The sequence below is a fragment of the Asterias rubens genome, chromosome 1, assembly GCF_902459465.1.
Source record: "Asterias rubens chromosome 1, eAstRub1.3, whole genome shotgun sequence".
Taxonomy (NCBI): Eukaryota; Metazoa; Echinodermata; class Asteroidea; order Forcipulatida; family Asteriidae; genus Asterias; species Asterias rubens.
In genome coordinates this window covers 21,432,909-21,457,668 of record NC_047062.1, presented here as the reverse complement: position 1 = coordinate 21,457,668, position 24,760 = coordinate 21,432,909, and the positions used below count along the sequence as shown (strand labels likewise).

General features: G+C 40.1%; 1 protein-coding gene and 1 long non-coding RNA gene across 3 annotated transcripts; one reads left to right on the top strand and one right to left on the bottom strand.

Annotated features, from left to right (window-relative positions):
• Positions 1-1,315: 1,315 nt before the first annotated feature.
• Positions 1,316-3,997, bottom strand: LOC117298082. Its single transcript, XM_033781323.1, has one exon. The coding sequence runs from the start codon at positions 3,817-3,819 to the stop codon at positions 2,470-2,472; it is 1,350 nt and encodes a 449-aa protein (XP_033637214.1). The 5' UTR covers positions 3,820-3,997; the 3' UTR covers positions 1,316-2,469.
• Positions 3,998-16,749: 12,752 nt separating this feature from the next.
• LOC117295938 lies at positions 16,750-20,094 on the top strand. Of its 2 annotated transcripts, none has more exons than XR_004519701.1 (4): positions 16,750-16,870; positions 18,719-18,800; positions 19,453-19,529; positions 20,031-20,094. It is a non-coding gene; the product is annotated as an uncharacterized LOC117295938 (long non-coding RNA). The 2 variants fall into 2 exon arrangements; XR_004519700.1 differs by lacking the exon at positions 16,750-16,870 and adding an exon at positions 17,779-17,858.
• The last annotated feature ends 4,666 nt before the right edge of the window (positions 20,095-24,760 follow it).

Here is a 24,760-nt window from a genome sequence, read left to right as displayed (position 1 = left end):
TTGCCACATGGTGGAAATACGATAAAGAAAGGTTTGCGGTACCACAACAACGGAGTCGACACCCGCAAGCTGGGAGTTCATAGCGCCCGGGATTTAACACCTCCAACCCCGGCCCACGAGACACGGCATGGGCGGTACGTGATATTCCACAAGGCTTATTTTCACGTTCCGATTGCTCCACGCCGTGGGGCCATACAAGCGTCCGTTCACGGACTCTCTGAATGCTAATCTTACGTTCGATTTTTGACCATTATTTACGATTTCAAATCGTCACGTATCCGTAATCTGAATAGGTAGTCTTTACTTAAAATTTCACTGTTTTCATTTTAATAGGCCTATAATGACCACGGAATTACTCTTTAAGCAAAGATTATTAAAAATAGCGCGCCGATCACATTGACCTTTGACTCGGTCTAGTTTGAATAGTCATCTTCAACCCGTCACGTGATATGAATAATCGAGTCATTTGCATAGTCTGGTCACGCCTTCAATTTGCAAATGTCCCAGACCTTGGTGAGCACAGGACATGGGGAGATCCGGAAATCAGAGAAACAGAGCGCCCGCTAGCGTTCGTTCATTACAAGCGTGTACAGTTTTTGCCGTGCATAATCGGAACGTTGGTTGTGTGTGACCACGCAACACCAATGGTCTAGGAACCTAGACTAGGGTGGGGGTCGCCAGCCGGCTGCCCACAAAATGGCCAGGACCCACACGGGACTTTGAATGCGGAATGAACTAAAAACAAGTGTCAGAGGTTAGTCTATCTCCAGGACCTGTTTCTTGAAATGGGGATGGATATATATTAGAATTTCACAACGGAACTTGTATTTTGATATTCAATACAACGGAGTATTTGTTATGAGTCACTGGTGGGTTGGGGTTGGGGTCGGAAGTGGTGCCCTTTGGCAGTAGCAATTTGGGCCGGGGCATAGGTGGTGGGTTGGGGGAAGAGGTTGAAATATATTGTTCAAATGATCTTGACTATCTTCTAGATCTTGATTATATCAAATGGACTGTGTATTATCTTTACCGGCCTGGAATCAACGCGACGCGGGGGACTCTCGTTGACTTCAAGATTTTAGAATGGGAGGCGCCCTTTGCAAAATGAAAAAGAAAATGGCCTTGTTCAAAGGTTAAATGCCAGGCCTGTCTCTTTATTATAGGACTATTGTAGACCGAATTGAATCAATGACATGACGTCGTAGTGGAAGGAGATTCTGTCGCCCGAAGATTCTGTCGCCCCCTCCCCCCCCCCCCCAACAAAAAATGTAATTGATAAGCGACTGTTATATTGAATGACACTGGTACTCAGATATATAGCAAATACTATGGCAAATTTTATTATTAACAAACAACACCCAAAACAATTGTCATCGAAACAAATTATTGAGTTTGAGTTCAATATGTTCGTGTTTCAGAAGTCGTTTTTAAATGTGTGCCCAAATCCAAGAACACAAATTAAAAAATATTATTAGAGGCAAAACAGTAATAAGTCCACCACCTGTTTTGCTTAATTACTAAATGCTAAATGCCAAGCTCTCTTGCTACATGAGACGTAATACATGGGGCAAATAATTATCATTTGTGGCTTGTATAACAACTATGTGACTTTTTTTTTTTTTACTTTGCTTTTTTTACAGCACGCTTTAATTCTATTATAAAATTTTACGTATAAGCATTGGTGACAAGATGTCTGTATTTAATAATCCATAATGCAAACTACAGTGTTAATTGGCCAGTGTCCTAATAAAAAATGGTACTTTTTCGGCGTCCTTCACGCATTGCCACCCCACTCCCAACCCTACCTTGATTAAGTGTTGAAGGGTTATGATGTTTGTATATCCAGATTTTGGGGCATGACATGAAACCATTATATAACTGTGTATATGTAATATAATTTGCCTGTAGAAGTGTCAGCTAAATTAGTCGTCAAATTTTTGAGGAAAAAAATTGATCGAAGTTTTCAGAAAGTCAAGTCAATACCATTACTGGGCTGATTTCACAAAGCAATACAATTCATCGCAAGAAAAAGTGTCAGTATTACCATGTATTATGACATTACACCTAGCAACTACGATTGATTTGCAGTTAAGAACACTTTTAGCTCTTTGTGACTGGCGTTGTTTAGTCGTCTCCCGAGACGAAAATAATTTTCGTGACATTGTTTTACTCATTTCTAAAAAACGGCAACACCCCAGCAACCAAACAATTAAACGCTGGCTTTCTACCATCATTATCTTGTGTAAGCCTATAAGCTGATAATATGTGAAGGGGACATTCTGTTTTGTGTCCTACAAAAAGTATCCACACCCTTTCGTTTTAACTCACTGAAGTAAATCTATGGAAACATTGACCTCTGCCCGTACACATAATCGATGTATGTGACGCACTTAATAAAAGTGTTTTGCAAAGTAAGTCATCAAATTCAGTCTCAACCTTCACCATAATAAAAACGGTCATTCTGAATGCTTAAAATTTTATACCAAAGACAGCAAGTCTCTTCCTCATGAGTGCGGCATGTTCGGCTTTTTTCTTCATCCTCTCCGCCTTGTTCGGTCTAGGGAAAGCTTTCCTCAATAGGCCCGAGCACTTGCAGCGATCTACGGCCGCTTTGACCGTGTCCTCCTGCCAGGTGTTCCGTATCTCGTGCCGGTCTTTCGGTAGGTTATAGGTGACCGTCTGCTTATCGTCAATGGCAATGCAACCACTCTTGATCAGTAAGTCGATGATGGTAGACGGAGCAAGACGTCTGATCTTATCCACGCAGTGGTTGATCAACCCCTGCTGCAGCTCGACCATGGCGTGCGTTTCTCCTGAGACGCTGGTCTCTAAAGAGGCGACCCATGGAGCCACTTTAAACTGCAGCGTAGTCTTCTCAGTTTCCGATGCGGGTATGAGGATGGCGTTGCGGTCCAGTGCCGAGTAAGTCAAGCGAGCTGTCAAGATTTTGGTGAACTCTTTGCATTTGCCGACCGCTCGTAACCTGTTATTGTTCTTCGAGTTACGAGTTTCAACTAGGGGTCCGTTGATGGTGGTCTCTTCGATGCCGGTAACTCCTTTCGGTGTGACTTTAATTTCCTTTTTTATTTTATTCTCTCCTGGCAGTACTCCGATTGAGAACACAGTGGTTGTCTTTGCTTCCATTTTGACGGCGTCATCAGGTTTGGTGACCCAGCTCGCGAGGCTCATGTCTAACTTGATGATTCCTTCTTCTGTAACTGCGGTTCTTCTGTGCTTTAAACGTTTCATATTCATAGTGAGAACCCGGGACGGGGACACTGTGTATAGTGTTCGAAGACCGGTCCGTCTGTCATCTACCTGTAATCCACACTTTTCAATCAGGTCACTGATCAGAGTCTCCTCAGTTCCTTCCGGATCACTTTGAAGCCACTCCACAACTCTCTCCGAAGCAATTTTATCAATTTTGCTTCCCCAGGGAGCCCAAGCACACTTGTTGTTTTTGAGATATTCTTGATGTGCCAGTTTAAGCTTTTCCAGTTCAACGTACACCCGTTTCTTGGCATAGGGTATTCTTACAGAGGGAGCGGCATGTTCGGTTGATTCAAATTTGTCATTAACCTCGCCGAGAACATCCAGGGGGTTGGCGTACGGCACAACCGCTGTGCACGGCCACAGAACATTCGCAAGGCGGGCTCGTGTCTTTGGCCTGCTGTTTCCGCCTATCGCCATGAGCGTACACAGTGCCCTATTGAGTAGGCACTCTTCTACCTCCTGTGGAAGCTGCTGTTTCAGACTCGCTCCCTGAACAGAAGTGAGCTGTGCTAGTTCTTCAGCAGAGTCGATGATAACACATGCCATGTTGTACGGTTATTCTTGTCTGAAGACTTTGATCTACAAAGAAAAGTATTCCTTCCTATTCCTTGGACTGTAAAACAGTATTTTGTTCAATATGTCGCAATGAAAGTAATATTATGACTGCGTATGCAAAACCATAACCTTGGCCGCTAAATTAACATAAGAACGGCTCGCCTTCGTAGGTAGACTGCAACTTCAATGTTACCTACGACGTGGGACCAGCCATACAAAATGACGTAGCGTATTTCTCATCCGGGGATTTCCCGTCGATGTGAAATCCAACGCCATATTTACACGCCTTGGTGCATAACAATAACTAATCCATAAACATTTCGGTCACATATGATCATAATGGGTAAATTGATACCGAGAAGAGAGTGGTACAAGTTAGCGGGGGGGGGGGGGGGGGGGGGGGGGGGGCCATCGGGTTCAGACGACTAGTGTGACATGAATTATTCTGTTCACGCCCAACCCTATATAAAGGCCTATGTTTAGAGATCCAATGTTACAAGAAAACGGTGCTTCTGTGTTACCTTATGATGTCGTTAAAGGGCAACTCAGTGAACCATAGTTTCCCAATGTCAAAACCTTGATCTGCCGGAAATCCTCTCCGATGACATGAGGGGAAAAACCAGAGTCAACAGAAGTTTCTGAAGGCCCCCCCCCCCCCCCCCTCCTCCCCTGTATTTTCCAGACAAAGGAATGGAATTTACAGGCTTTCAAATTTGTTTCAGAAGGTTCTTATCGAAAACAGGTTGTGGGTCCCCATTAATTTACCACAACTATTTTCATTCCACATACCACAACCAGTGGCCCAAGGTCCCTTGCGGTTGTCACTAAAGCTCGTGCATGCGCGAGAGTGTTTTCGGGCAAAACACGCCCATTTTATGTTAATTGCCCACGTTCGTCCTAGGAAAAAAAATACGCTAGCGGCCAGGAATTATTTTTATAGCGCTATCTAGTGGCGAGTTGTTCATTGGGTGATAGAGGTTTAGATAGCGGTCAGGTTATTCTTAACTGGATCGTCTTGGAACCAAATTGTGCGGGTCGAAGGCCACCATTTTATACCGAGGAAACTGATTCAATTCAGAGTAAAACTCAATGAACAAAGTAGTTTTCCATTTTAATTATGTTTATTCAAACTGTGTTCATATGCAAGAAGCAAAAGGATTCTCAACTTAAAAGCCAAATATCGTAGGGCCTTATCGTTTGTTCGAAGTAAGTCTTGAAAGAATTAAGGCCTTTATACTATTCCTGAGAACCCCGCACCCTTTGCGTTGTATTCATTTTTTTAACCTGAGCAGACGCCGTCCAGGATAGGGCTTAGCCTAAGTATTAATTGAATGATTTAAAATCCATAGTTTCAGCAGAAATATTTGAAAAAATTAAACGTTCGTGGTTTGTATGGGTAGAATTTTGAAACGTGCAGTCTGTCTTGAATTATACACTGTAACTTGTAACTAAAAGCTCTAGAAGTAAAGGCTGTACACTTACATTAATCAATTCCGGCTCATACTGTAAATACAATTGACGGAATCATGTTAAGTTCAGTGCCCGATCTATTATTTTAGGGAATAACATCTAAATCATAACTTAAAAGAAAAGTGCTTATTGAATAAGGTTTTTTGCTATATTTTGAACATATTATTGTTTCCAGTGCGTGTTGGAACATGAGAGTTTCGCTAAATAAACAGTGGTTCAATTTCTTGTGACACTGTGGTAAAAATATTTACTCTCAAAGTTTGGCCACAATTACTGAGTCAACGAGTCACTATACACAAAGGAGACCAACATTGGGTTTTAATGTCGTTCATGGGTACACTAACTCTATTAACAATCGGGTCAGAATTGATCCGGATTCTGTGTCCCATGGGGCCTGACCCATTTCTGGATAAAGGCTATTAGAGCAGTGAGATTTAGCTACTCTGATTAGTCTGACACAGTTTTGTCCTGGAGTCAGTTTTGAGAGTGTTTGACCCGTTTGGTGTTTAAAAGAAAATACAGCATTTCAGCCCTCAAAAGTGCTTATTATTATATAAAGATTCCACATTTCAGTTTGTGTTTCCTACCCTAAAAGCACCGTATAAGAAAAGAATAAGACAAAAGCAATCATCATGAAGCCAAATAAAAAGTGTTTCAATTTTGATTTGCTCACTCCTACGAGTCCTGGTTCTGATTTAGGCTGCCATTTGTGACCGGCTCGTCTCCGTCGACGCGGAAAATACTCGTTGAGAAATCTAGAGTAGCAGTTTTCAAACGATGATCGGCTGTATTTAATGGATTGTACCTGCCAGTAAGGAGGAGCATTGTCCCTAGTGTTAGAGACGTTTGGGATGTTGTAAGAAATTGAGTTTTGATTTTCATCGATAGTGATGAACCCGTACTGCTCCAATAAAGCCACCACGGTCTCTATGGGGAGTCTGTTTACTTTACACGGGTTACATAGGGCGATCAATTCACGCTGAAGCCCTACAATACTTGGTGGTGTTTCAATCTCTGACATAGAGGGCGCTTCTTTCTCATCATCCTCCACCATCCCCTGATTCTCCTCATTCGTAGCATCGTCGTCGGGGAGTCTGTACGAGTCGACCTTAACCTCAAAGAGAACGGCACCGTGCGACTGCATTAATGGGGTCAAGCGACTCTGCAGCATAGAGGCAAACTGCCTGGAGCGACCGACAGTTTCTAGTTCCGTCTCGTCACATTCACGATCGCCACCCGCAACCCGAGGGGAAATGCCGTCGAGTCCGAGTAGACCCTCTGGTGTGAGTGGAATGGTCTTCTTCAGTTTCTCTGCCCCAATGGCAAATTCAATGAATGCATCTCTAAACCGGGTCTTTTTCGTACGTCGGTTCTGGTTTAATAAAATAGGGACTTTTCGTTTTCGACGACGGATGGTTCTGCGACGGTAAAGATGACATTTGGCGTCATCTGCGCATGCATCGGCTTTGAGGACGGTCGTCCCTCAATTTCTACGACAGTACATGGGATGAATCTTCGTTTAGCTGAAAACGACAACGTTTAGCTGAACAACCGTCGCAGAACCATCCGTCGTCAAAAACGAAAAGTCCCTAGTCTCGTTTCTAGCACGGGCCTCTGTTGAAGCTTGTTTCCCAGCCCTGCAATCACCTGCGATGGGATGAAGAGATGTGAATACGTACACGCTGGTTTCAGGAACTTGAGTAGATGTGACACCTTCTTTGGCCTGGATCCTGGTTTAACACCATCGAGTAGGAATAGCGCCTGAACATCAGCCAAGTCAACCCAAACTGGAAAAGTCGTCTTTCCAACACGAAATGTTTTTTTAATGCTGGTGACTGCATATGAGTAGGGGTTCCACGCGTAGTTTGATTCATTATAAAAAGTTACTTGGTGAACATATCCACTAAGATTGTCCGTCCTATGACACACTTGGAGAACAACTTCCCGTGTGTCCAGCACCTTTTTTAACAGTAACACCGTGTACACAAGTTTAACAGAAATTTGTTTATTATAGGCTTCCAATTGTTTAAATAATGTTTATTTCAATAACTCAACTTGCTATACAGGAGACCATCTGAGTCAAGGTATAACACCATAACGTGGTTTCAGATTTTAATGACACACTTTAATTAATAAAGTTGACGTCTAATTGGCTTGCAACTGTTAACCAACGACCATAAATCGCCTTGCATTATTCTTGTATAGGGGGAGCCCTCTGAATTCCCTCAACATTCTAAATTTATCACCATCCTTTCAGACAGTCCCATTCCATCAGTAGTTTCTAATACGAAATACTTCTGTTGTAGCCATAGAACTATACTGTGATATTTTGTACATAGATTGCCAACTTAACCAAATTGAAATATTAAAAGACCTAGGTATTGAAATACTCCATAAGGACATCCATGAATGTTGCCGAACAGTTTGCCTACCCCTACTGACCATTACACCTTCCCATAACCTCAAACCCATCCATGCACCCTGTCACACCCGAAACTCACAAACTATCTATCCCTACCTTCACATTTTCCGATATCATCTCCGTCCCTCAAACTCAACCCTACCCGCAAACCAGCCGCTAACAATACCAAAGGAACCTATCCCTAGTTTCCCTCACACACCACCCCCTTCCCCAACACCAATCCCCACACCACCCCTTTTTGTTAGAAGAGTTTCTCCGTGATGACAACAGGGGGCGCTATGCAGTTATAACAGTGTCAGTACGTTTTTCCCAACAGAAACAGAACCCCGGTTTCCATGCGAACTAATCAGCATTCATTTTTAATTATAAATAAATATTCGTATAAACCAAAGATTAGTATTTCCATCATGGATACAATTCCTCAAAATGTATCCCTTATCTGGCCACTAGTTCTACTGATTTGTCTAAAATAAACAAGAAAATTAATCGCGAACTTTTCGGTCGACCAAGGGCGTTTAATTTACTGCATTGACGGTTTTGCACGGGGCGGACACACCTGCATATGCAAATGTGTCCGTGCGGACACAATTGCATTATGCTACAGCGTCCGGGCGGACACGGTTGCATATGCAAAACCGTCCAGCGGACATTATTGCATATGCAATGCGGACAGTATTGCATAGAGGACATAATTGCATGCGACACCGGCTTGAGTGTTAATTACATTGTTATTTTTGACAGTGTTTAATAATTGGATTATCTAATGGCCATGTCAAATTGTCAACTCAATAACGAAACGAATCCTATAACAGATGTTAAATTTGCATCGGGGATAAAGAATATTAATTTGGGTTTTTACCCATACACCGATGTGTGTTAGCACTGTACACTCAGTACTTTCCCGAATCCTGTAAAACAAATTACCTCAGGCATATTACTCGGTTGGGATTCGAACCCACGATCCTTGCAATTCTAAAGCAGTCACATGTAGTCAGACCTACCAAGTCTCACGCATTAGGCGTGTGAGCTCACGCATAAAGTATGATACAAAAATAACCAAAGATTTTGCCTTGGTCGAAATGCCAGAAAATTTCAGTAAAAACCAGAGCACAAAAACAATTTTACGGATATCTCCGTGATCATTAAATTGAGACTCATGTTTTTGTGATCCACCGTACGTTTTATGTTGTAACTAACAGGTGAGATAACGACAAAGTGTTGCGAGTAGTCCCCTCCTTTACCCGCAAAGTTGAAAAAATAAAGTTATGATAAGTGCGGCATAAAATCATTTAGCACAACAAAACAAAGCTTTATTGTGTTTTGTTTCATTCATTATGCCTCTTATTGGCCTAAGCTTGCACCACAGAGCAAAATGCAAAATTTTCTCGGGCCCGGAACTCACGCCATAAAAGACTTCGCGTTACACACTTGCACGCTCCATCTTTAATACTGACCAATCTGCTAGGATTAAAAATGAATAAAATACACCGTTAAAACTACATAGCGCCCCCATTGTCGGAATTGGTCTATTTCGGTCAGAGCTGTGTCTGATTTTGGCTGATTTCTTGGAAATTAAAATTAAAAATAAAGTCAGAAACATTGATTTGGTCTCTTGAATAGGACCTCTATCACTGTAGTTGTTTATTTTCTCACTGCCTTCATTATAATGAACCAATTCGAGACTGCTGGAATGGACGAATTGCTTGAACCATGTCATCATCAAAATAATCATCAGCACACGGGGACATCTTGGTTGGTTGGTCGGTTGGTGGTTGCAACTCGAGAATGACATTTCAAGTTGGTTCGATAAAGTATCGTAAACATAATAATATTGAGCTAGAGGTATTCGCCTGCAGAAAAAAATATATCAAACTTTTCCCTCGGCATCGTCTGCAAAATGCAACAGTATTTTCCAATCAGCTCAAAACAGAATTCCAACAACAGGGTGTTTTCAAGCTGAAAGCGAGTGGGCGGGGCCTGTGCTAACTGGATTAAATCTTGAGAATGTAGCAAAAAAGGAATGCACCTGCTTTGTTATGCAAATATATTTTTGGGGCGCGTGTCGAAACGCTTTATTGCGACAGTTACATGTTATATCGCTGCATTGGGCGCGTGTGTTGAAATGCTATGACTCTACAGTTACAGTGCAGCAGTGAGGACCACGGACGTCAACTTGGCTCTTTCTTCGGCTATTGAGATTTGAGGAGCTCAAACTGGACGAAAATTGACATTTTACAACACTACATGGAAAGGAACCCTTTGACACTTTAGGAAGGCTATTAATGGAGTACTGTTTGTCTAAAATCTGTTTATTCTGTGTTGAGTTTGCAGTTTGGAGAGCTCCACGAAGTTGAGCACGGGATTTCACGGACGATAATTATTGACTATGATATAATGGATGCAACTTCGCTGTTGAGCCTCCAACTGGCTTGCGAGTTCCACGGAATTAGGATTAGTCTTCTCTATTAATGTTGACCTTGAAATAGACAATGAGAACTAAATTAACAATGTTTAACTTCTTCTCGGACAATAAAAGCAGCAAACTTGGACAACTGGACTTTGTTGGAGTACTTCAGTCACCAGGTGGAACTTGCCAGCCCCGGGAGAGCACCGCACATGGAACTACGCTTGCCAGTCCCGGGAGAGCCGTCAGTGTTCATACAAGGACAAGGAGTGTTCATCTGAGTGTGGAGAATGTTGTCGATGGATTGGATTTTCTCTGATATTCCAGTTTTAAAAACTGAATAAAACCTTTGACAGTAAAATCATTGGTTTCCAGAAACTCTAACCTACTTGTAAACCAATGAAAAATTCGGTAATTTTGAAAAAACTTTTATCTATGGATTGTGTGGTCAATGGTTTCGTCACAAGGTAAAGACAGAGTATTGAAAGGCAACGTGACGGTAAGCGAAGATCTAACCACATTCGCCCAATAAATAATCTTGCGGGTTTTATATTTCAGAATATTAAACGAGGTGCTTGTTGATGTTGTCAACTTGTATTGTCTTTCTTGGTGATGTTACCACAACTGCTTGATCTTTCGAGATGGTTCAATTTCCTTGAGTTGCATGTTGGTCGTAGCCAGTGATGCATTGTTGTAATTTTGTGATTCAATTCAATGGAAGTTTTCTCTGGGTTGTTACAAGCTGATGTCAACAGTTGTCATGTTTAACTTAAAATATTGTCATGATTAAATAATTGTTATTTATCTAGTTGACCTATTTCTTTCTGGCACTGCCTGTACCCTCTTGTTTGTTATATATATTTTTTTACTCTGTAAATAAGTTTGACCTTTTTGTTCTTAAAATTGAGACTAAATACAAAAGAAAAACATACAACGTTTAAAATAAATAAAAAACACATTTGTCCAAAAACTACTACTTAGATGAAACGATAGGAAATAAATTATTACAGTTACACACAATTATTTCTACAAAATATTTTAGAAATTGAAATTTAAGTGGTCAACACCCCAAACTAAAATTTATTGTGCAATCTTGCAACACTGTCAGCGTTGACCAATTAAATATTTTTGGCTTAAAACGTCCTTAATCAGTCAATAAGTAGACTATAAATTAAAAAATAAATGATGTGGTTACACAACATTACACAACAACTCCTGAGCCCAACATAATCAAGCTTTATATGTTTACAAAAGTCAATACCAGCTAAGAATAGCAACTATCACTGTGCAGCAGTGCTAATGTATACGGGCGCATGCGATTTGTTTTATGCGATATATGCAAATAATAATTAAGGCAAACACCAGAAAAATAAATAAACAGAAATGAAAAAAAATCACTCTTTATTGACTGCTCTGCTCTTTGATGATCTGGAGATGCCATGAAGATTGAAGACAATGGTAAACAGTTGTGCATGGTAAGTAATTATAGAAGGCTTAAAGTAAATGTCAGTGTAGGTCTAGAAAATACACCACTAATCATTTCCTCCTAACAGGTTAAGAACTCTTCTGGCTGGTAATGTATATGCAGTGTACTTAGACTTGGTTCAATGACACAGTCTGTTGTTCACAAACGACATTGTTTTACAGTGTGCTGTTCTCCAACAAAGACTCACTGAATGTGTAAAATACAAAAATAAAAACTACTTGAAACCAAGACTAAGTATTACTGCATGCCATGAACCGAAGTCTATGATGCTTGGCCCCACTGCAGAAGGATGTTCTGACTGCTGAGATGGAACAAGAGAACAAGGCAGCAAGGTTAAGTATGAGGTAAAGTATAAGTAGGGTAATGGTAAACCCTATGGGTAAGGTTAGGTGCACCGTGGTAAGCGGTTATCCTAACAACAGTGCTAACCAACATTTTTAATTCCACAGCAAATAATCCCCCTTTCCTCCAGCAGCGATCTAACAACTTTCTTTCCACAGCAAATAACTCCTCTTTCCTTCGCAGAAAAAAAAATCACATGTAATAATAACCACTTCATTTTGTTCTTCCCCAGATATCGAACTCATTTCCTCAATAGATTTGGAGAAGGGTAAAGTATTTTGGTAGTTTTGGTAAGTTCTGTAAACAAAAACTTTCCTTTCACATGTAATAATCTATTTTGATATTTTTTTGTCTTGTAGCTTCCTGACTGTTGTTGGCCCTGGCACTGTGCATAATGATGACATTTCTGCGACACTGCTGATCATAGAGCTCAGGTATAAGGTAAAGAGGGTGCTCATACATTGTTTTGAAAATCTCTAAACTTCATTTGTTATTTTCTGTTACAGGTTCTGCTTTCTTCAGCTGAGGACCCTCTCTGCATAGCTGATGGCATCTGGACTGAGTGAAGCTACCATGTAATAATGAAGATGATGGGTATTGTATTTTTCGTTTTTTTTTCTCTGTCTCTTTTTTTTTTTTCTTTTAAGAAAAGAAAAAAATTGTGATACAAAGACATGAAATTACCTTTAAATCCAAGTTTTTTTTAGTTTTTTTTAGGAAAGGGGACCAAAAGTCATACTCTTCAGAATTGGTTTGATGCAAAAAGGAATGTCATCCAAATATTTTACAATGAATAATCTTGCAGTACACATTATTGAAAAATGAGGGAAGTTATAAGAATAGTTTTGACACCATGTGCATATGTTTCTATGAAAAAATGGGAAAACGTCTATAAAGCTAGTTTCATCATAAGGTTTTTGTTTACCATTTTTAAGTTGAATGTGAAAATGCCTTTATTAACCGACATTCCTTTGTTGAAACTCTGACCAGTTCACTCAGTGTCAAAACCAAATATTTTCATGATTATCTTTTCTTTGGAGGGGGCAGGGGAACTACAATGCCAACATTGTTCTTAACTTCATATTTTGTTCTTTTTTTACAGGTTCTATTTTCTTCAAGTGAGGACCCTCTCTTCATTGATGTAATCTGACCCAATGGAGCTACCATGCAATTGATATTGGGATTAAATATTTTTGTTCTCTCTTTTTTTTTCATGGAAAATAAGAATAGTGATGAAACAACATAAAATTGCTTTAAAATCCAAGAGTTTAAAAGGAAAGAGGACCAAAAGTCATATGATTAACTTTTGCACAGCACAAACTTTTGAAAGGGAAGCACATGTTGGAATAAAACAAATTAAAGGAAACAGGACAAAAACTTGGCAATTTTGACAACCTATCCATCTGTTTCTATGAAAAAAAGTTTCATCTTGGTTTTTGTGTACCTTTAAGTTGAATGCAGAAATCCTTTAATTGTACATGCCCTTGTTGGAACACTGAGCAGTACACTCATTGACATAAACAGGCATTTATTTTATTTTCTTGGGGGTACTGGTGAGAGAAAGGTCCATAGATTCAAAGGTTTGTTTTCATGTATCAAACCATTGTTCTAAATTGTTAGGCCAGGCTAGGAGGGGTTTCGCAAGGTATCTGAGGGGGGAGTGGGGGGGGGGGGGGGTGCTACCACCTCCCTGTACCACCCCCTATCATCCCTCTCTGTTAATTTACACCACTGAGTACACTGACATTATGTTTGCAAAAGTGACAGAACACTAATGGTTCTTGAACACTGTACATTCACTCAACCAAACAACTTTCAAGAAACAAAGCATTCTAACATTCATTTCTGTTATCTTCAGCATTCCGTGGTTATTTGGATGATATGACTCCACCCCCCCCCCCAATACATGGACAAGACTGAGGTCACTGGAGGTCAACTTCAGGAAGAGAGCATGATGGAGAGAGAGAGGGAGCACTCTGCAGAGCCAAGGCATCAATCAAACTTGGGTCATTTCTTTCAAATCACAGCTTTTACTGAGGCTCTAGAATTTAATCTCTGTCGGTAATTTTAAAAACATACAATTTGGGCTGGGGTCGTCAAAAGGTCTAAGCTGTGGTTTAACACAAATGGCCCATGTTCAACTCATGTTGTACATGCAAACATGCAATTTTAGTAATTTAAAGACACTGGACACGTTTGGTAATTACTCAAAATATTCATTAGCATAAAAACTTACAAGGACATTTCTCACTCAAATATTAAAGTCTGAGAAAGGCTTCAGGCCCTGAAGCCTTTCTCAGCATCCGAAAGCTTACAAATTTGTGCATTAAGGGTGCTTTTCTTCAATCATTGTTCTCTTGCAACTTTGATGACCAATTGAGCCCAAATTTCCACATGTTTGCTAATTGTTGCATATGTTAGGATACAGCAAGGGAGAATTCTGATCTTTGACAATTACCAAACGTGTCCATTGCTTTTAAAGTGAATGTAACTAATATGAGCTACAAATCAGGATAAGACGTCATCTTGACCATCTTGTCACTTTCTTAAGATATCTGCTCATCTCAACAGACATTTCACTGATGAGCTGGCTAGTTTGATCTAACATCTTTAGCACTTGAGAAAGTAGTTTGATGCGCAACCTCTTAAAACAATACAGTGGAATGTGACAAATAATGTTAACTTTGTAAATTTGAATGTTGTCACCCTTTTGGTTATTTTTTATTCAGATTAAATAAACCATTAGTACTCTCTTAATGTAAAAGAGTGAAAAAAACCTCTTTCTGTCCTCAATACCACTCTTGCAAAGAGCCATTATGGAGGACAACTCTTCTAAGAGTGAAAGCAGGTACTAATTTCTACTCAATTGAGTGACGTTCATACCACTTTCACTCAAAACAAGTGACGAAGATTGACTTTCATTCTCAAGAGCGAAAATGTCACCACTCGGACAAAAGAGTGAAATTTTCACTCTTTTACAATATGAGAGTAACAATCAAGATAATGAGTTAAATACAAATCCAGTGAGGCAGATTTGAGGAATTGTGTCTTTGGTGATACAAGACTGGAATTAGGTACACAGTACAGTCAGAGTATGCCATCAGGAAGATTTTCTATTGCTATCACAGATATGTCTTTTGAAAAAGGTACCGGTAGAATTATAAGCAGTTTTCAAAATGGCTGCCATTGTTTGTTGTTCTACCTTTAGTTCTTCAAGGACACATATGTGATGGCCTATAGCCAAGTATCTTTTTCTTGACATAGTATGACTGTGTGCCAATTTCTAAGTATCATCAAAGACATGATTCCATAACCTACCTGTCACACCAGAAATGGAACCATTTGAAAGTAAAACAATTATATTTTTTTCTCTGAAAGAACATTGTACTCTATAATATTTTATTTGCCTGGCCACCAGTCAGTGAAATAAGCATTGTAAAAAGAAAAGGTAAAAACATCCCCCAAAACAAGACATGCAATGTAAGTTCCTTACATCATTTGTCACCAAATCATAATTGTGGTTATGCAACTTTGTGTGAACAAAACTGTACAGTCAAAAAGAAGGTCAGTAAACAAAGCTATTTTGAAAACATAGCATTCTAATCAGTCTGGATAGTGTTTTGATTCACTTTGATTAGTTATGTTTTTGTCTTATAATATTTTTAAATTTTAATGTTCTTTTTTGGCATGAAATAAAATACAGTATAAATGTGTGTGACAAAGTGTCAAGTAATAATTTATTTGAGGGTCGTTTCCATTGACTCAAAACTAACTTCTAAAATCTTTGGATGTGAAGCCCCGAAGAGATCAAGAAGGGGTGGTCGATATAAGGTTGGGGATGGGTCTGAGGATAAGTAGGGAATAGGATAGGGAATTCGTGGGTGTTAGCAGCGGGTTTTAAAGTCTGAGGGTAGGGGATTGGTGTTATGTTTAGGGTGGTGGGGGAAGCAAGTTGTGGTAGGGAGTTTCTGGTGTGGGGCTTAGGAAAGAGGGATATGTCAGACCTTGAAAATAGGGTTCAACCGTTCTAAGGGTTAAAACATTTTGGCCAGAACTTCAACCCGCCCCGCCCCCCCCCCCATCACCCAACCCCAAGAGCCAAGGGGCGTTGGTGGGTGTCAGGGTCAATAGGTGTAGGTTCGTTGGAAATGTTGGCAGCTAGTTGTAAGGGGTAGTGTTTGGTCCGAGCGTAGGGAATGGTGTTAATATTAATGGTAAGGGGGAAGTCTGGGGGTGTGGGTGTGACCGGGTGGGGCTGAGTGTGAGGTGGGGGATTAAGGGCCTGTCGGGATAGGTTCGTTTGTATCACGAGCAGCTGGTTGGAGGGTAGGGGATGGGTATTTGGCTGGTAGGGAAAGAATGTGACGTTAGGGAGTTTTGAGCTTGACTACTTATTAGTATACAATTGGGTGGGGGTGTGAAAGTAGACTACTGAGAGGGTATGGTAGGGGGTGGTGTCAGACCTTGTTCGTTGGCTTAGTAAAACATAAATGCTGACCAGTTTAATGGGATTGTCGGCGTGGTGTCAACAATCGATACCAGGCTTCAAACTTTCCCCTTTTGGCATAGCCTGCAAAAGTTGTTTAAATGCTTGTAATGACCTCAGAACAGAATTCCAACCACAGGTGTCTTTTCAAGCCAAGCAGGGAAAGTGGGTGGGGCTTCTGCTAAATGCAACTAACTGCCTTGTTATGCAAATTTCTTTTTGGGGCGCGTGTATGCTAATGATAATGCTACAGTTATAGTGTTGCAGTGGGGCGAGCGTGTGTACTGAAATACCACCGGTTATAGTGTAGCAGTGAGGACCACCGACGTCAACGTTGCAGTGGATCTTGTCAGAATGATGGAGAATGTGAAGCTTTTAATAGATGACACTGATGATGAAAACAAGGAGGACTTTGCGGAACATTCCCAGATGGTAAGAAAATCCAACATCAACTTTCCGTGTTTTGATTAAGAATAAGGTTAAATAATGTAATAATAACAATAACACTGGAGTCTTATGGAGTTATCTATCAACCAAAAAGTTGCTCAAGGTGCTTCAACAAAGAGAGACAATTTTTAAAGTGTTTGAAGTGATTTGTGATTTTATGAGGCTGATTTGTGTAGCTCCTTTAAACTTCATTGTGAAACTTCATTGTGAAACAAGCAACATTTAATATGTTAATTTTTCTTAGCATAAATATTTACAAACAAAGTTTGTTCAAGACGTTCCTTGATTTTTTTACTGGACTTTTTTTTCTTCTTTTTTTTCTGCTGACTTCGGCTAACATTAACAATAAAAAAAAACTATCGGAGTATTCATCAGATATGCTAACAATCATTTTGAGTAATTACCAATAGTGTCCAGTGCATTTAGTAAGAGTTTACAAGTTGCTGCGGCAAACTTGGCACCATTGCCAATAACCTTCTCTTAACGATATGTGTACTGGGTTCTTTTACATGCATTACTACACTACACAACACACGGGACCAACGACTTGAGGTCCAATCCCGAAGGAAGAATCAATACTGGTTAAGTGTCTCACTTAAAGATACAAATGTCATGATTAGGAATTGTACCCACAACCGGCTGACCAGAAACACCATAGCTTGAGTCCGTCGCACTTGAACGCTCGACCACGATCACCGCAATAGTGACACCTGTTTCCGTTAGTTGTCTTATTAATTGTGTAGTTTACTATTTGATTGGAGGCGTGTTAGCATTCTGATTTTTGTAGAAAAGTAAAAGAGGAAAAGCAAAAAATAACTTACACAATTAATAAGACAACTAATGGACGCAAGTGTCACTTTTGATGTGATCGTGGCCGAGTGGTCAAGTGCACTGGACTCAAGCTCTGGTGTTTCTGGTAAGCAAGGTGTGGGTTCAAGTCCAGGTCATGACATTTCATTGACCCAGAATCAAGGTGGGTACAAGCTGGGTCCTTTTGAATGTTCAAATGTTTTGATCCGGATTCCGGGTAACAATGTTTTGACCCGCGGGAATCCGGGTCATTTGCATTGACCCGGAATCCGGGTCATTTGCATTGACCCGGAATCCGGGTCATTCGCATTGACCCGGAATCCGGGTCATTCGCATTGACCCGGAATCCGGGTCATTTCAATTGACCCGGAATCCGGGTCATTTGAATTGACCCGGAATCCGGGTCAGAACATTTTGACACGGAATCCAGGTCAAAACATTTGAACATTCAAAAGGACTTGCCATGTACCCAACTGGATTCCGGGTCAACGAAATGTCATGACCAGGACTTGTACCCACACCTGGCTAACCAGAAACACCATAGCTTGAGTCCAGTGCACTTAACCACTCGGCCACTATCGCCTCAAAAGTGACACCTGCGTCCATTAGTTGTCTTATTAATGTTGTACTTAATTATTTGATTTGAGCTGTGGTCGCAAAATGATTATTTAGGAAAACAAAAGAGTGGGGAAGAGGTCTTAAACTTCATTTTGAAACATGCAGGGTCGTACTGGCTGTGTGATAAACTCGACACGTTCTTTTATAGCAAGGCACTGACCGTGTAAAAAGACACCATTTTAAAGTCTCTGATCGGCAGAGAGTCGGTTTGAGTCCTAGTGTTATCGATCTTGAGAGTTTGATATTTTTACTTTTTTGGTATCACAGTCAACATTTACTAATGCCCAGGTTTAATATTGACCTTCAACTGTGTTCACTTTTCTTAGCATAAATATTTACAAACAAAGTTTGTTGAAGACGGTCCTTGCTTTTTTTATTGGACCTTTGTTTCCCTTTTTTCTGCAGACTTCGACTAACAATCAAAGAAACTATCAGAGTATTCATCAGAACCTGTTCAAGCTGGTATGGAAAGATCTGGCTGTATGAGGTAGGTATTAAGTAGGATTTGAAACTTTGCATGGTGGAAGTATTTCTAAGAGAGGCTTGCGGTAAAACCATGTGAATATCTCTTTATGAGTAGTGCTGAGAAGAACCGATGGCTTTCTCCTGAAGACTATCGGAGCATACTGATCAGTATCTACTCTTTCCAGAACCAACACTACTCACAAGAGATATTCACATGGGGAAGGTTTTTTTCTCACATTCAAAGAATTGTTCCAATTTTGAGTTTTGTGATTTTGTATTAGATTTATTACATGTTAAGTTTGCATCAGAGATAAAGAATATTTTTTTGGTTTTACCCATATGCTGATGTGTTCAAAACACTGTATCCTTCCAGGTTCCTGTAAAAAGAATTCATGTTCTAGGGGTATGATAAAGTGCTATATTTATTGTTGTTTGTGTATTGACGATTCTTTTTCATCATCATCATAATTTGGCAAAGACTTGAGCCGTGGCCTCCCTCATCCTCAACTTGTAATGGCGGTGCACTCCTGGAGTTGCAGCCATCAACTGCTCTCTTTAAATCGCTTCTCTTTTCAGCTCTCCTACACTCCTACCATTCCACTCTCTCACAATGTCTCGCCATTAAATGCTACAATATTAGTAATGTTTTGTTCTCTTGCATGCCTTGGACATAGATGTTTTCCAAGCAGCAGTTAAAAGCTCCGGTATACGCTACTCCATGGTGAATCTCAGAGATTTTCTGGATAATCGGGTAAGTAACACCCGGTTCAGACAGTCACTGCAGAGTTGCGCCGAATAGATTAGGAGCAACTCTGGGTCGACCAATAAAATTATGGTTATAAACAGGTGAACTTACATTGTTGTTCCGACCAACTGCAACAGTCAATCCTTCCACTTCTCACGTGTCCAGTCACTCCTTACTGTTTCAGACGTTGAACTTTTCATGTAATTCAGAATTTTGTTCGGCGCGACTCTGGAGCGCCTGTCTGAAACGGGTGTAATTAAGCGGTTAGGTTGGTGTAGGTCTTGCCCTGCCTTCCACCTCTGGGACCCAAGATCAAATCCTACCGGGGCCCCGGTAGTTCCTATTTGACTTTGTAGGTTTTCCCTGGAATAAGTCTTTTGGGTTCTCATTTGGCTCTATATAGAGCACTGAGACTATATTGTAGCGTTGACCGTTGGTTGCGTTGTACACAGTTTAATGACACAATTGAGGTACAATTAACTGCCTTTTCTGTCCGTTTCTTTGGAGGTTTATTTACACACAACAAGTCATGAAATTACACGAAGCAGAAACCTAAGCCAGAGAAGCGCCCTCTCCAGCGAGCAGACCCGTTCGGCTTGTCTGGGCCACTAGCGTTGTTCTTGTTGTTGCCGTCACAGGTTAGTTTAGAACCCATTATGGTAAACATTAGTTCTTAGTTTTGAATAACTTTTGAATTGTTTTTCTTCCAGCTCTACCCAGCAACGCTAAGCCGAGTAAGGACTTCAACTGTGATTTTGACAGCGGACGATGTGGTTGGTCACAATCTACAGTGGATGATTTTGATTGGGGTAGAGATGTTGGTGTAACTCTCTCCTCTAATACTGGGCCTCCTTATGATCATACAACAACACAAGGTAAATATGAGTCTGTCTTTTGAAGGTCGCCTCATCCTCAAGTTGTAATGGCGGTGCACTCCTGGAGTCGCCGCCATCACCTGTTCAGTTACAATCGCTGCTCTTCTCAGCTCTCCTACACTTCTACCACTCCACTTTGTCACATGTTCTATCTTAGGGCAACCTCTGCCTCAAATTGTACCTGTAGGCAGAGCATCTATAACTGCGCAAATTGATTGTATAATTTTTATCCAAAGCCCAGCTTGTTACATGCAAAATTATTTAGTCCTTGTTTGCCTTTTTTAGTCCCCTGTTATCCAGACACCACAAATTACTTACAACTCCTTTTTCTCCAGGTTTCTACATGTACACTGAGGCATCTTCACAGCCCCTCGGTAGCAAGGCCGCTCTCATCTCCCCATTGCAAAATGGAACATCCACAGATCTGTGCTTTACATTCTGGTATCACATGTTTGGAGCAACAATGGGAACGCTCAACTTATACAAAAGGTAGGCTCTTGAAATGGAGGAATATGTGTGCATTATGTAAGTTCCAAAGTAAATCCTCATTAGAATCATATACCCTCACGTCAGTGCAAGAAAATTATATTTTGATTTTATTGGATCTTAAATATAAGTCTGTCCATGTGAAAGCAGAGTATCTCTGCATGATTTCATTGTTGGTGTACAATTACTTTGGAGACCACTATCATTCAATAATCTCCATTTATTAGGAGCTCCAAAATATGTCCAACCATTTTCATGAGATCCATAACAACTACACAGACGACCTCATAGTCTTAATAGATGTTAAATTTGCATTGGGGATAAAGAATATTCATTTTGGTTTTTACCCATATACACCGATGTGTGTTAGCACTGTATACTCAGTACTTACCCCAAGTTATGTGAAAACAAATCAAAAGCATATTACTCGGGTGGGATTCGAACCGACAGCCTTTGCCATATATAGAGCAGTGTCAAAATGACAAAATGAGATTGATTGAAAACAATTGCCTGCCTTTTATAATGATTTGTCTATCTAACTAATAACTAAATTACTTATTAATCTTTCTTGCTGAACAGGGTTGAGAGTCTTGCAGATACTTTGATTTGGTCAAAGCTTGAGAGCACTTAATCAAAACAAAACTACACGGAACAGCTTTGTGTTTGTCCACAAACACTTACTGTCTAGTTATTAATTTTTGTTTCCTTGCTGTACAGGGTTGAAGGTCTTGCAGACAGTTTGATTTGGTCGATGAGCGGAGATTCTGGGAATGTTTGGTTGGAAGCCGGACGAACAATCCAGTCCTTTCAAGACTTTCAGGTAAATTATAAACTAGACTTTGATTTAAAATTTAATAAAAGAATTCTAAAAGCTTCTGTCTCTAGAAGCAAACAATATTTTGTTGACATTTTTGTTTATCACATGAACATAAAATACATGAGGAACATCAGATGATTCCTTCAAAACCTGACTGCAGATTCAGATGATTCATAAATATCTTTTTTACTTATTCTGACTAGTTGATATTTGAAGGAGTGATTGGAACTAGTTTTGAGAGCGATATGGCCATCGACGATGTCAACATTACGGAAGGAACTTGCCCTCCACCAAGTAAGTACTTCTATTAAAAAAGTCCCTTAAAGGCACTGGACACTACTGGTAATTTATTCAAAATATTCGTTAGCATAAAAACTTACTTGGTAACAAGCAATGGAGAGCTGTTGATAGTATAAAACATTGTGCGAAACAGCTCTTTCTGAAGAATGTAGTTTTTATGAAAGAGGTAATTTCTCACTCAATTTTTAAAATACTTCAGCTGAAGCCTTTTTTAGGGAACTGAAAGCACTCTTAATTTATGCAACAAGGGTGTTTTTTCTTTCATTATTCTCTTGCAACTTCACTAACCAATATGTTATATTGATTTATAACTCATACATTGGTAAACCCTTTTCCCTTTTAGGATATTGTACTTTTGAGTTTGACCTCTGTGGTTGGACGCAGGACACCAGTGAAGCTTTAGACTGGTCCCGGAGTACTGGAACTAATACATTCCCAGGAAATGCACCGGACTCGGACCACACCACTGGTTCCCCTACAGGTAAAGTAGTCCAAAGATCTAACATAGTCTACCATGATGTTGTCATTTAAAAAATAAAGTTTTTAAAACCGAAAGAATTTTGACTATACCTTGTGTGCATGTTGTCATTTAAGTAGGGCACCCTCAGTTAGAAGTCAAAAGAGGATTGTTCATTGGCCTGTCGTCTTCACCAATCGGCAATTGCCCTGGTGCCCTGTGCTTTTGCTGTGGTGCCCTCTGCAAGGTTCCAATACAAATGTACATTTTTCTCATAGAAGTGCCCCTTACCAGAGGAAATTTGCTGTGCTCTTTCAAGAACGAAACTCGAAGCCTTACCGATCGTTGTTACGTCATCGTTATACCCCTAAGATGTGATGACGTCAATGCATTAGGTCAATACAGGCTCGCTTACTGCTGAATAAAAAACATACTCATATGAAAACAGTATCAATGATCTGTGAGAACTCTGTGCTTACGCGTATTTTAGGGATTAGCGAAGAATTTTTGCTTGTGTGCCTGCGTACTCCACGCTGATAGGCATTCTTCGCTTACACAGATAATGTAGAAATTGGACGCTTGCACAGTAAGCAAAGCATGATCATCATAAGCGCAGAATTTGGCGGTAAGCAGAGCTATGAAATTGCGCCCAGTTAAACAACTAACCCATCTACTCGCTCTCTCTTTATAGATGTACTTAAAGACTACATGTTTCTTTTATACCTAGATTTCTTCAAAGGTTTCTGATACTTACAGAATAATTCTTTCTCTCATCCTAAGTTTTCTTCATCTTTGTAAACCCTGCTCAATATGTTTCTCTCATCCCTAGGTTTCTTCATCTTTGTAAACCCTGCTCAACCTCACACCGCTTCGGACAACGCAATCATCAAGAGTCCAGTATTTGATGCCGCACCAAACGGTGACTGCGTAAAGTTCTGGTACTACCTCGACGGCCCTGATGATATATCCCTGAAGCTCTGGCTGCTAAGTACTGGACCGGTGTGGACCAAAAACGGACCTCAGGGGAACTTCTGGAGGTATGGGTATGCAACGGTTACCTCCCCAACCCAGAACCAGGTAAACAGATCAAAAGAAGCTCAAGGAACCGGATAATAAATTCAGATTGTTTTTATTTATTTATTTTTATAGTTATTTCAAAATCTTATTATTACTACTAATGAAATGAATAAATAAATTATATATTTCGTTAGTAGTAACAATAGCTAGTTCTTATTTTATAAGTATCACACAAGTGCGAGTGGAATACGGAAAATATAGCGCTTACGCGTCCCATATCCAACGAGTTCGGCCTCTTGGAAATGGGATGCAGACGCGCTATATTTTCCGTATTTCCCCGAGCGCGCTTGTGATAACGTATTTATCTTCAAGCAAACTTGGTGCGTAAAAATAGAACACACAAGGCGCAGGTAGTGATATTAGCCGTGCAATATAGGTTTTTATCACCACTCCATTCTGCGAATCTGATTGGAGGATTAGCGCGTACTTGAAGATAAACTGCATTATAACTCGGTGGACCGTGGTTCGAATCCCATCCCAGAGCGGAGCCTTGTTATTGATTGAGGTTTTAGTTCCTAACTGATTCAGTGGGTTTTCCCCATTTGGTGTTTTCCTCCAAGATTTAAAACTAAAATATTTTCAATCTTGTGCTATTTAGGTTGGATTTGAAGGAATACTGGGTACTAGTAACACTGGTGTCCTTGCTATTGATGATGTAGATGTTGCTATGGAACCATGCCCACCACCTGGTAAGCTTATTACAGTACTCAATAAATGTTTGTTTGTTTGTTTGTTTATTTTTTGAATGATCTTCCTGTCAAAGGAACTTGGCAAACTCCCACAAAGGGATATACACACCAAGCTGGCAACAGCCAATCTCTCTCATTACAAACAGTGGATCAACTTCTATGATGAACGAGTGTACCTACTGCATGTTGCTGTCTAGCAAAACGCATTTCTGTGTTTCTAATTACCATTAAAGATGTTGAATTTAAGTCATATTGCAACCTTTGTATTGTCAAGCTTTCTGGTAAAAACACATTTTCAACATTATGTAGTTAAAATGACAGAAATACACTTAAAATAAGGAGGATTTACGATTTATGCAGCTCCTATTACACATGACCAAATGTTCAACTTCATGAGTGAAATTGCTCTTGGCAACATGGAAAGTTTAAAACAATTAACAGCTACTTTTTCTGTAATTGTATAATAAAAATTGTTCTTATCTGTGTGAAGGATCTTGTGATTTTGAAAATAATCTTTGCTCGTGGACCAACGAGCC

What these genes read in the sequence shown, in the direction of transcription:
- LOC117298082 (XM_033781323.1), bottom strand. Translation starts at nt 3,819, where the DNA reads ATGGCATGTGTTATCATCGACTCTGCTGAAGAACTAGCACAGCTCACT.